At 37.4% G+C, this 12,932-nt stretch overlaps 1 protein-coding gene and 2 pseudogenes across 7 annotated transcripts; 1 reads left to right on the top strand and 2 right to left on the bottom strand.

The window, feature by feature from the left end:
- Window positions 1–905: 905 nt before the first annotated feature.
- Window positions 906–5,883, bottom strand: LOC113320583 (dirigent protein 20-like). 7 transcript variants are annotated; one of them, XR_003346186.1, is made up of 9 exons: window positions 4,399–4,744; window positions 4,121–4,203; window positions 3,557–3,649; window positions 2,926–2,968; window positions 2,399–2,469; window positions 2,145–2,173; window positions 1,979–2,062; window positions 1,404–1,568; window positions 906–1,312 (listed from the first exon to the last, which is right to left on the bottom strand). XR_003346186.1 is itself a non-coding variant. In XM_026568488.1 (8 exons), exons 1-4 carry the CDS (start codon window positions 5,798–5,800, stop codon window positions 2,960–2,962), a joined length of 702 nt encoding a protein of 233 aa, XP_026424273.1. In that variant the 5' UTR covers window positions 5,801–5,883; the 3' UTR covers window positions 906–1,312; window positions 1,404–1,568; window positions 1,979–2,062; window positions 2,145–2,173; window positions 2,399–2,959. The 7 variants fall into 7 exon arrangements, 2 of the variants coding, with proteins under 2 accessions (XP_026424273.1, XP_026424274.1); XR_003346189.1 differs by having other exon boundaries at window positions 2,448–2,469; XR_003346187.1 differs by lacking the exon at window positions 2,926–2,968.
- Window positions 5,884–6,184: 301 nt separating this feature from the next.
- On the bottom strand, window positions 6,185–7,094 carry LOC113322333 (annotated as a pseudogene).
- Window positions 7,095–8,006: 912 nt separating this feature from the next.
- Window positions 8,007–9,405, top strand: LOC113322332 (annotated as a pseudogene).
- Window positions 9,406–12,932: the final 3,527 nt, after the last annotated feature.

The following is a 12,932-nucleotide window of genomic DNA, read 5'->3' as shown; positions in this document are numbered from 1 at the left end:
TTATAAAAATTTACAGTTTTATGAATATTTGGACCAATTCAACCACCATTATCTAAGTTTGAAGCATACTTGGGTACCAAATACTCTTCCTCCGGTTGTGGTTGGTAAAATCCATCATTATCATCTTGAAATTGAGTTTGTGGAAGAATACATTCACCATCTAAGAAATAACTCATATCTAGATCATTGTGAAGATTAACAAATACTCTAGGAGAGGATGAGATGAAGAATCAGATGAGCTATCATCACCTGAATACTCAAGATTAGTGAATTGGATTTTTTTTTTATTTTCCATGTTTTTCTTCTTCATCTTCTCTAATTTTACTCTCTCAACAATTCTACTTCTTTAGCTTAATCATTTCACTAATGATTTCACTAATCATTACCCAAAATTAATCAAGAGGGTAGTTTAGGTATTAATATAAATATCTAGATAAGGGGTGACCTAGATTTACTTCTAAATGTCTTACTAAAAATAGAACCATGGTCCCCAAAAAAGGGCTTTAGAAGGATGACTTGGGCGCCCTAATCCCAAGAAAAAAAAACCTGTTTTGAGGCATACTCAAATGTTTTGAGGCATACATTTGTCTAAATTCGGCTGAAAAGTTATCAGCCTAACCTTAACCTTGAGTATGCCTCAAAATAATACATGTGTCTTGCATCATCCTAAAGTTGATTAGCCGAATTTATTATTTCTTTAATCTTTATGCACATCATTCACCATTCACCATCATGCGATTGAAATTATTTCCTAAAATCAAAAAGCTACAGGCACACTCATTTCTCTTCTAATCAACTAATTGTTAGGCATCTTTTTCTTTTAACCATATATGACCGATTTGTCCAAAAATTCCACCAACTATTATTGTTATTTATGACTTAGTTGAGATTGAGAGCTTCTCAACTCAATCAATAATGTTCCTGTGTATTAAGGGATTCCCTATATGAAATCTCAGGTTAGAAGATATTGCAAAACAGGGACACATTTTTGATGCACTCCTAAAGAGGCACCACCAACATTAAAAACAATAAATTGAAGGCGTCAGCATCAAACATATTCCATTCATATCTAAACACAGTATGAAACATGTTTCAAATATTCTGCTGCGCATCGGGCATCTTCTTTTTTGAACCACATTGTTTGGTTTGGTAAGGCTCGGCTTCGGCTTCGTCTCGCCCCGTTCCGACTTTATTTGCTAAAGCTCGGCTTCCGTTTCGCCTCGCCATGCCCCATCTCGATTTAATTTGGTGTGGCTCGGCTTCGCCTCGCCCTATCCCGATGCATTTTTTATTAACCATGTAAACTCCTTCCCTGCATTGAACACCAAACGTGCACCGTGTCAACATTAAGGTGAATCCATTGGTTAAATTTATCATCAGTAAAGAGAAGGTGAAACGGAAACCTTTATGGTACTGCAAACGTGAGCCTCCACTTTTTGCTTCTTGTGCTTTTGCACTTCTTCTTTTTCTTTCACTTCCGTGTTCAACGGATTCTGTAATTACCACCTTCTCTTTACAGTAAAAGCGTACTGTTGTTGGAGCTAAGTAAGCTGCTAGGAGATTTAGAGCTAGACCAAGATAAACAAATATTTTAATGCACTGTTGTTGGCTTTTAAGAATTTAAGAAGCTGTACATGCCATGAAACTTGATAAAATTCATATGTGAATTATTGTCTCATAGTTTGTTTGTTTTTTTACATTTTAGGAGACAACTCCACTAAACCAAAAGTGAAGGAACTACCAAAGTGACTTATTAATGAGCTCGTCTGGCTATAGTGCCCGTACTCAAATCCTATGTGGCACCTAACATGTAAGTAAATGCGTACACAAAGGATTATCCCCTTCTCAGAAAAGAGAGACTAATAAGTCATAATGAGATATGAGCTCAGAATAATTTATTGGACATGGGTTTCCAATTAATACTGGTGATTATCCCTAATCAAGTTTCAAGAAGCAACACTTTGTACTTTAAACATACCAGAAAAAAGACTTTTATGCACATAAGATGCTGCTGCAACTTTGTAGTTACCGTGGTCAAGAGTCGCACCTAATTAAAGCAAACCTACATGAACCCAGCAAACCTCCATCATAAATCTTGAGAACATTTTAAGAATGCAACTCGAGGTAAGTAATGCATTTATTACCTGAAGCCGAACCGAGATCCGTTTGCAGGCTATGGAAAAAAACATCCGGATAGAACCACCAAGAAAGAAAAACAAAGAAGACATAAGAAATTCCAAAATCATGGAATCACCAAAGTTGTAAAATAACACAAAGAATAGTTACAGATGGAAACATACTGGAACTTTGTTATTAAGTATTTCAGGTATGATAAATGATGGTGTAAGAGACTTACACCGAGATCTAAAATTGTAAAATACTAATGAAAAAAACTTACGCTTTGATCAACCCATGGAAGCATCAAATAAGGACATTGAATCAATTACCTCGGTTCTTTGATAATCACCACTGCAAAAAAATAAATATAGAATTCCTATATGTTTAATCAAAAACAAATACATACCATAGAAAACAAATTAAAAAAATGTGATATGAACTGGAGTAACGCGTTTTTGAGCCACGACACACCACAAATTTGAACACGTACTAAGTCATTAAAACATAACTTTGCATTCAGGGGATACGAATATCTACAAATACCGGAAGACAAAGCATGCAACCACTTGTTATTCTCGTCTTACATCTTACAGGTAAAGAAAGAGTAGATGTACAAACACTAACTCATTTCAATTAGGAATATCGTTTATATCCCTTCAGAATATGCAGTTTATTAAGCATGCAAGATCAGCTTGCATCTTCTTGAATAAATTCTTCTGTTTCTTTTGGAGGTGCTCGCAGCAGCTAACCAAGGCACCCCCACAAACTATATTTTTCCATTATGAGAGGTCTATAGAGAGCATGTACCTAAAGCATCTTTGGACCCAGAGTCCCATCCTATTTAAGATACCTGAAAGAAAAAGGAATCGGTCTAACAGATATGAGAACAGACAGTTATGGATCTTTAACACTTTACATATTTCAACCTACTCAACTACAAATATAGTGTAATCCTTTTTTTGATACCCGCAAGTGCGGAACACTTGCCCATGGAATCAGATTATCCCCATGAAAATTTGTCCAGCAAGCTTGGACACACCTATCTCAAATTTGACGGCAAAAGTTCAAAATTTGGATTATTTCTCAAATTTTACTTGCAGTACAGTAAAAATGGTTTTGTTCCAATCAGTCATCCATCTTTCTGCTGTGAACACTTTAAAATTTTAAATAGGTGCAACATCAAAGCATTAGGATTAGGCAGCAATGTTACCACAACCCAGAAACACTATAAGTGAAGAAGTATCTTATATCATCCAAAATAAATCTTCTTCACTGAATAGGGACTTTTCCATGAACATTTAAGAAGCATACACATAATTACTTAATACTATTATTTTCTATTTATGTGTTAGTGTGTGATGTAAACATTAGCGTGTCAATTTGCGCTTATTTCCATTGAATCCAAAACTTAAATGTTTCATTTCTCAATGGTACTTACTTTCTAAAAATCAAAACCAATGAGTTCAATTCAACTTGCTGCTTCTTGTGCTTGTTACTATTGAAATGATCATCTCTCACCATTACGAACCAACTGATAATAAAACCAACCGAAACAGTTATGAAGCTAAGCAAAACAGAAAACCACACTCAATGTGAACCGAAGCAAGAAATAACTCGTACGTGAAATTAGCAGATCATAATAACAAAACTATGAAGTGGCATTTTAATAGATCCGGAGTTACTTTTCTGATTGAAATGTTAAGAAAATCTATTGCAAAGAAAATTATATGGCCAACGATTAATGCTTCGGAGAGCCCTTACCCAACCGCAGCATCACTTAAGCCACCACTATTAGTGGGTATTGCAGAGAGCCACTGCAAATTGTACTAAGATTAATAAAGCGAGGGGAACATACATCATAGTTGGCCATCTGCAATATTCGATATTCCAGCAATGCATTAAATAATGCAATGTGCGGCTTCCATTCATATTTGAGCGGCTTACACCGTGGTGCAATTAAGAGAACTAAAAACTCTCGGAAATTAAGGAACCAATCAATTACCTTGGTCCTTTTATGATCACGCACTAATCGTGTGAAGAGATGTATCCGTAGAGAACCCAATTCCGGAATTAAGTTATCATCACCTGCATAAGGAAGAATAAAAATTAGAAGATGAAAGTAGAACGAAGAAGAAACGGCAAGAAAAAAAAAAGGAGAGGAGAAGAGGCGGTGTAAACATGAAGTAGGGTTTTAAGATGGCTTTAATCGACAGCTGCATATCCGAATCTTGTCTCATTGATTCAGAAAAATAAAAGAAACAGAAAAGAGTTAGGGTTTACCAAAACATAATTGGATTTGATTATTCATCTCTTCTTCAAAAACCACACCTATAAATTAAAATAAAATAAAACAAACAATAATTAGAACAATCAGAACACATGATCGATCAGGAAAAAAAGCAATCAGAACATGTAGACGAAAAAATAAATAAATCTTGCTACATGACCAGAACATATAGACGAAGAATAATAGGGTTTGAGTAGCAACAGACGGTGCCATTTTTCTTCTGCAAAGTTTTAGTAGGGTTTCTCAGAGATTTAAAAGTTATGCGAGCGGTGATTACGGAAGAGAGGAGATTAGGTTTTGGATTCCAAGTGTCCTTTCTCACAGCTATTATGGCCCTCTGAAAACTCACTATTCTTTACGCTTACCATTCAAATTTAAAGGAGTGAGAAGACCAATACTTTTTGGGTGAGGATAGAAAATGCAATTCGTGTTGGTGCCTAGCTACTTTCCTATAAAAAGTATAAATTTTTTTATGTACTAGTATCATTTCTGGGAGTGCATTTCTCTGAAATTTTTAAGAGTTGTTACAATGGGCTTCTTCAAATCTATCCAGATGGGCTTTTAAAGGATTACCGATGGAAGATCAATGGACATTTAACTCAATAATTAGTTTATTGGTGGTTGACTCGGAAATAGTTTCCTCAGTCGGAAGAACTTGGAGTTTGAAGACTAGTGATTTTTTGCTTTTGAAAAAGAATGCTTCAAATTATGATCCACAAGAAAACTAGTGCATCACCAACAATCATAAGCAGAAGATCAAATTTACTTGAATCAAACTCGTACGTTTATTCAGTAATGAAAGACATAAATGTTGTATTCAATAACAGCATTACCACTAGTAACATTGACTTTCTGAGTCCGAACTTGAACATACCCACGAGCAAACCGGAACAATCCGGCACCACCAACAATCGGCATCTCTTGGACTTTTTCAGATAGCAACGCATCTCTTCCCATGATACTTATAGTACTTCCGTTATATTCACCAACCATGAAAGCAAAATTCATGTTCACCAACATAGCCAATTCATTTATTCCAGCTGATGCATAAAACCCCTGAGCTCGCCCGATAAGTTTCGAACTCAATTCTGGTCCTTCCGTTAACGGATCATCCATCATCACAACACCTCCAAAAAAAGTTGAGGAGTTTCTTGTTGTAGATGCACTTGCAACTTCGATTGCAGTAGGATTAGGGCCGGAGACAATATCATGTCTGTACATGAGAAAATGGCTGAGTTTTTCCTTTTTGGGTCCTAAATCTGTTGGATTTAGAACTCTACCAAAAGTTTGCAATTCTCCATCTACTGCAACAATAATACAGTTGATGCAAAGGATTGCAAAGAGCAGGGACAGAGTTGCAAGTGAAAGAGCACTTTTGGAATGGATTTTTGCCATGACAAACTGATAATTTAGGGAGAGTATCTGAGATTTTAGCTAGAGATATATGCTGAAAAATGAAAATTGAAGTGATGATATAAGGATATCTTAGTTAGGAGATATTATTCTTTACAAGATGACAAGACAATAGGGTGGGTGGGGATAATATCAACTTTTGACCGTTTGGTAAGTCTAAACTAATGGGGCAAGAAAATGGCTAGTCAACCCGTTAGTAGGTGCTATTTTTGTTGACAAAAATAGTGATACACCTACCGAAAAAATCTAATGAAAAACAGTGAACTCATTTTTAACAGGTGGTATTAATCATTCACACGAAACAATTAACAGGTGGAATTTGATGTCTTTTTGAGAGGGTAGCAAGAAAATTAAAAGGGATGATCTTCAGTAATGAAATACATATATGTTCTATTCTATAGTAGTATCGCCACTGGTAGAATTCATATGATGAGTCTGAAGTTGAACATAACCACGTGCAAATCGGAATAATCCGCTACCACCAACAATCGGCATTTCTCTAACTCCCGGCGATAATGTTTTATCTCTTCCCATGATACATAAACTGCTACCATTGTACTTTCCAACCAGGAAGACAAAATTCATATTCACTAGCGTGGCCGCTTCATGTATTCCAGCCGATGCATAAAATCCCTGAGCTCGCCCGATGAGTCTCGAACTCGACTCCGGTCCTTCTGTTAAGGCATCATCTATCATTACAACACCTCCAAAATAATTATTAGATTTGCTTGTTGTAGGTGCCTTTGCAACCACTACTGCTGTAGGCTTGGGGCCAGCAACAACATCGTGCCAATACATGTGAAAATGACTGAGTTTTTCGGTTTTGAGTCCTAGCTTTGGTAAACTTAGAACTCCACCAAAAGTTTGAGATCTCCTATCTACTGCAACAATGTTGTTGATGAGAAAAACTGCACGATGGAGAGATATATCAACAAGAAAGAACTTTTGGGGTTATATTCAGCCATGGCACTGAAGATTAACAAGGAACTGAATCAGAGTTTTAGCTAGAAATGTAGTAATAGGCTGAAAAATTGAAGTGAGGATACAAAGATTTGTTTGTGTGTTTGGTGAGTATTTATAAGACATCTTTTCAGACAACTCTTATCCAGACATTCTTTCTTTTCCGGTTTCCTATTCTGTAAAGAAAAAGCAAGTACATCATTAAAGAGAAAAGAAAGGAAAAAAATATTGAAAAGGGAGTCATGAATCATATGGTCTGTGCCTGTCTGAGACTGAAGAGTCGAGTACTCAAGTTCGCATGCACCATAAATTCCATCTCTATATTTGTTTATTTCTTGGGATAAGTTTTGCTCGCTAAGTACTTTGGAAGAGAAAACGAAAATGGGAAAGTCACTAGCAAACCGATAAAGTAACAGTGCAAAGTGTGGCAAAGTGGTGCTATGTTCTGATTTACTATGGGCCCTGGTAAAAATCTGCATTTACCTGAAGGGAGATTAGGGAGCAAGGCTGAAAAAAGATGCCAATTGGTGAAAAATCACAAGAAATAACAGATAGTCCAATTTTTCATTTTTGTTAAATCCAGATAGCATGATGTCATTTAAGTGAATGCAACACACATACGACAGACAGATTGCAGTGTCGTTTAAAGACAGATAATCAGTGGCGAAACTAGAAATTGTACGGGTTCGTTTTTTTTCTTCGTTTCTTCCTTTTCTTTTTTGCACCGGGCTCAGGCCTATTTGTCATGCATATTTTCTCCACCAAAATGACATAGCAAAATCAAAGGGTTTTTGGTGTGGTTTCAGCTAAGAGAAGTCAGGTTATACTTCCGAAACAGAACTCGAACAAGAAGGGAGAAAATGGGTGAATCACTCCTCCCATGCTAGTTCATCTGCTCCTTCAATACTCTAGTAAATCCAAACATCTCCCTCATATTCCCATTTTCTATGTGTGACAAGTGAAACCGGAACCAATTTCCTAGGCTAAACTTAACTCGGAACCGGTTTATCACTCGAGTTAGATATTTTCTTTTCTTTTTCGAGTTAGATATTTTGTCATTGACACTTGGTTAAAACGTGTCACCCTCATTATTGACACTTGTCTATTCACTTCAGTCAGTTCAATAAATTAAATACTTAATGAAGAAAAGAATCAAAATCTAACCTCCACGAGAAAAGAGAAAAAAAGGTTGAAGGTACAACCACTGTACCACCTGACCTTTTAAACCATGGATTCATCAAATCTTGACCAACAAAACAAACTCCATGATCAAACCTCACATCATGATCATCAACCAACACTAGAAAAGCAGCAATCAACATCAAATATATTCTCACTTACGCTTGATGAATTTCAACAAAACATGGTCAGCAACAAGAATTTAGGGTCAATGAATATGGATGAGTTTCTTAATAGTATTTGTAATGTAGAAGACAACAACAACCATGAAGATGGTAATAATCTCTTTATAAACCCATCAACAGATTCCAAAGTTCTTCCTCCTACACTTTCTTTAAAGACTGTTGATGAAGTTTGGTCTGAAATTTACCCTACAGTACCACCACTACCAAGTGGTACTAACCCTGTAGTAAATGCCAATATCACTCAACGTCAAACAACGTTTGGTGAGATGACACTTGAAGATTTTTTAGTCAAAGCAGGCGTAGTTCGGGAAGGTAATACGAATAATAAATCTGGATCTTCATCAAATTCTGTCCAGAATCAATTACGGGTAGAACCGGGGAAGCTAAATTTCCCGAAATTTGATAGACAGCAACCCGTCCTGATGGGTCATGGAGGTGGGAATTCTGTTAATACGGGCAGTGTTAATGGTGGTGGATTTGTACCGGCTGTAGGGGATATGCCAAATTCAGGTATATATGTCGGTGTTGGTGGGAGTAGAGTTGGTAAAGACGTTGAGTATGGTGCAGGTCAGATGTTGCACCGGGCAACACCTGGTGGTGCAGGAGCGTATTACGGTAATCAGGGGGATCAGAGTCAGGCTGAGTTGGAGATGGGACGTGGGACATGGAGAGGGAGGAAGAGATGTAGAAGTAGTAGAGCCACGGAGGAGGACGACGGTGCCGGTCCGGTTGAGAAGGTTGTTGAGCGGAGACAGAGGCGAATGATTAAGACCGAGAAGCTGCTTCCCGGTCCCGAGCTCGCAAACAGGTGCATGCCTTTAGAATTGTTGTTTTTCGTTGATGATGCCAGCTGAGTTAAAATAGTAGATTCGTAGAGATGATTTCTGTTTTAATGCAGGCATATACGGTGGAGCTAGAAGCTGCACTAGACCAGCTCAAGGAAGAGAATGCACGTCTCAACCAAACTCTGGTACACACTTATTGCTCTTTTTTTTCTCTGAAGCCTCTTTAATTGCAATAAAATCTTTCTATTGATGTTATTTTCTATTAACATAAAAGATGTTCTCTCTGATTTTTGGTTCAAATGATTCTTTTTTCCCCCCTTAGATGGCCGGTGATATTGGGTTTTGCATGCAGGTAGGAGATATGAAAGGTTTGAAAGGTAAACATTTTGGGAAGGCGCAGGCAACGACACCAACTGGGAAATTGAAAATGTTGGGCAGGATGTGGAGCTTGCCGCTAATTTGTTGCTTGACTAAATAATTATTAGATTTTTAAGTGAGTGAATTTAACGGTGAATTAAGGCGTATACATGGTGAAATGATCTTAAGGTTGAAATTGCAAACCAGGTCATTGCTACGGACTCATCCCGGTACTAGTTAATTAATTTAGATTATCAATGATCTAGGATGAAATTGCAATACAAATCATTGATACCTGTATTAGTTGATTTAATAATGTAGGTGTTTTCTAGAGTTTATAAATGTAGATCAAATAAGCCTGGAGTAATGTTTGTTGTTGTAACTTGTAAGACAACGATGTGGTTTTATTTATTCTTTGATATTTTGCTTTCGAAGCAGGTTACTGTATCCTTACCACCTTACCTAGCGACTTTACCACTGTATTACATTATATTGATATCAACAACATTTATATCCTTCCTCAGAATCTTTGATGTCTTGCTGTGTTTTGGTAGAATAGCAGAATTTTGAAGCAGAAGCAGGTGTCATGTTTAGCTTTGGCTGATGGTATTAAACCAAGTATCTCAGCTATTGCAAAAGCATATGCACACGTGTGCAAAAAGGCGTGCAAGCAAAAACAGTTGCCTAGTCAGTTACACGTGTACAATGAAAATTTCCTTCCAACCAAAAAAATCGATGCTGGACTGCCTTGAGGCTGTCAAACGGGCAAGCTAGGGTCAGCCCGGCCCTAGCTTGCTAACCCGTACTAGGGTTAGGGTCAACCCTAACTCTAGTACTATTCACGAACAAGCTCAAAACCCCAACCCTAGCCCTAGACAAGTCAACCCTGACGGGTTGGCGGGTTGGCTTGTTAATGTTATCAATTTAAAAATTAAATTTAAAATTTAGGATTGTTTAGGATTATTCATTTAGTAAAGGTCGAATCTTGGTCAATTTGGTGTTTAACTAGAAGCCCCACCACTGAGTTGTAAAGTGGACGTTTTTATTGCCACTTAATCAACGATATAGCCGGTTACGGCGCTTTAGTTTTCTTAGGCAGAGAACCCTAACATCAACTAAGCATTTTACTTTTCTCTTTTATCATTTTATAAGTTTAAATTAATGTGAGTAAGACTAACTCACTGTTTAAATTATGCTAGTCCTTTTATCAATTTAGGACATCCCGAATAAATATGTGATTGATGAATCTAAGTTGTAATTTAATTTATTGATTGATTATTTAAAATCTAAAAATTGTTATATTTGTTTGGGCAGGTCCAAAATTAGCTTTATTTATTGATTTAAAATTAACTAATTTTAATATATGTTTGCAAATCATGGATTTTAAAGAGTTGGTGGAATTGAGGGATATATTTATTAATTTTGACGGGTTGACGGGTAACCCGCGGATTGGCCTAGCCCGGCTTGTTTTCTAGTATGGTTGTATATGCCAACCCTAACCCGGCCCGTTTAGACAACAAGCCAAGCCGGACCGGGTTAAAACAAGCCGGGTTAGAATCAACCCGCAAGCCGGGTTATAAATTGACAGCTCTACCCTAGATTTAACAAAATATGCCCCGCATTCTATCACTTGTCTGCCGCCGGCTGCGGGACCTGCGACAGCTATCTTTGGATACTTTCCACTTTTTAGGTATTCTATTAAAGGGTATTGTATATGTTTAAGCCTGAAACTTGACCGGCAGTGTCCCGACGTGGCTTCCGCTGCTGCCAACAACTTGTTGCATGCATGAATATAATCCAGCGGACAATTGCCTTCCACGCGGTGACAGGGGACTATAACTCAACGCTGAAGAAAACAAGTATCCAACAAAATCCAGAGCTTAATATCTAAATCACCACAAAAAGAAAAGAAATAAAACCCTAGATTCTCAAAATTCCTAGAGCTTAATTTGCAACAGCACCACCAGCTTCTTTGGTATTCTTTTCGGCAGTCTTCGGAATCAACTCAGCTTTAAGAAGAACGCGCAAGTGGGATATGAAAACTAATTGGAGATATGAATTATTTCCCCCAACCAAAGGTGTCTGTTAAGGGATGTTTTTTGGACCGAAAATACTAAAACACCCTTAGATTAATTAAAAACATTATGAAAAGACTGTTATACCCTTTCAACTAAAACTTAAAATCAAAAACCAAATCAAATATCCTCCATTTCTCTACCAGTTCCGGCATTTTCAGTTAGGGTTAGGTTTCGATTTTTTTTTCTCTTCATCTTCTTCATCGTTCACACCATCGTTCTTCATCGTCGATTAATCGTTAATCCAAAAATTTCTTCGTCGATTAAAACCAACCCATAAGAATGCCTCCAAGAAGGAAATCAGATGCTCAATCGAAATCAAAATCGATTGCTCAACAGAAATTACAGAAAAGGCTTGCTTTGATTTTTCAAGAGCAAGAACACGAAGAAAAAGAGTTATCGGACGATCAACTACTCAGAAATATGGCTTCTGTGAGAAGGTATGTCATTTAAAACTGTTTAATTATTATTTCAATCGATTTGTAGCTATGGGTTTAGGTCAAAATCGCGAAACCCTAACTGAAACAATTGAGTTTCAGTAGTTCCGGCACTCAATTTCGTATGAATACCACACCGGAAATCAGTATCGGCATTCAATCTAGGATGAAAACCACACCGATAGTCAGTTCCGACATCTAATTTAGGTTGAAGACCGCACCAGAACTTAGTTTCAGCATTGTATTTAGGATGAACACCACTTCTGAACCTAGTACCGGCATTGATTTTAACTTTTACCAGTACGCCGGTAGTAAGCTTCTAATAAACAGAAAACCCTAGGATTTTGTTATTTGTACCGGCGTACATTTTAGGTTGGATTCCATGCCGGTACTTGAGTTTTGGTATCCAGAAACTTTAGAACTACTACCGGCGTCCTCGACAAATTTTTTTCAATGCTGGTACTGTGTTCCGACATTTGTTTTTATTTTACGTAGCTGCCAGTACTGGTGTTTTCTTATCCAGGAATTTCCTATGCTGTACCGGCATTCTAAAAATTTATTTGTCAATGCCGGTAGTTACTCCCGTCATGTAATCGTTTGAATTTACAATGCCGGTATTAGCTCCCGGCATGTTCGATAATTTTTTCAGGATGCCGGTAGTGATGATTCTATGCCGTAATGTGGTGTATCTATGCCGGTATTATAAATGAAAGTTAGTTGTCTTATATTTATTTCGTGCTTCTTTTGAAATATATCTAAAGCAAATGAAGCTAAAGCAAAGGAGGCTAACAAAAGAAAAGCTAAAGATGTTTTCACTAAGAAAAGAAGGAAGGATGGCCTTGATACTCCCCAGTCTCTGCCTCCTCGAGGGAAAGACCAAGGTCGAAAAATCCGATTGGGGGCTGATACAAGAGGTGAAGTTTGGGAGAGTGGTCGTGACCGTAGTAAACTCGTAATCCGTGAATCTACCGGAGCAGTTGAGGAGGAAGATGAGCAAGATGAAGAGGAAAGTGAGGAGGAAGATAATGAGATTGATCCAACTCAATTAGCAAACCAAAGCCAAGGAGTAGTGGAAGAAGGTGGTCCAAGTCAACAACCCACAAAAGACAAGGGGAAAGGCAAAAGAAAAGTTAAAG

Source organism: Papaver somniferum, chromosome 11 (assembly GCF_003573695.1).
Source record: "Papaver somniferum cultivar HN1 chromosome 11, ASM357369v1, whole genome shotgun sequence".
In the NCBI taxonomy this organism is placed as follows: Eukaryota; Viridiplantae; Streptophyta; class Magnoliopsida; order Ranunculales; family Papaveraceae; genus Papaver; species Papaver somniferum.
Note: the sequence above shows the minus strand (reverse complement) of the source record. Positions and strands in the feature narration are given on the sequence as shown.

Excerpts from the sequence above, each read along its gene's own strand:
- LOC113320583 (XM_026568488.1), bottom strand. The coding sequence starts at position 5,800 with ATGGCAAAAATCCATTCCAAAAGTGCTCTTTCACTTGCAACTCTGTCC. Across the intron at positions 4,447-5,238 it reads GAAAGTCAATGTTACTAGTG|GTGTGGTTTTTGAAGAAGAG; the intron begins GTAATGCTGTTA and ends TTTAATTTATAG. Across the intron at positions 4,204-4,398 it reads TCAAATCCAATTATGTTTTG|GTGATGATAACTTAATTCCG; the intron begins GTAAACCCTAAC and ends TTCCTTATGCAG.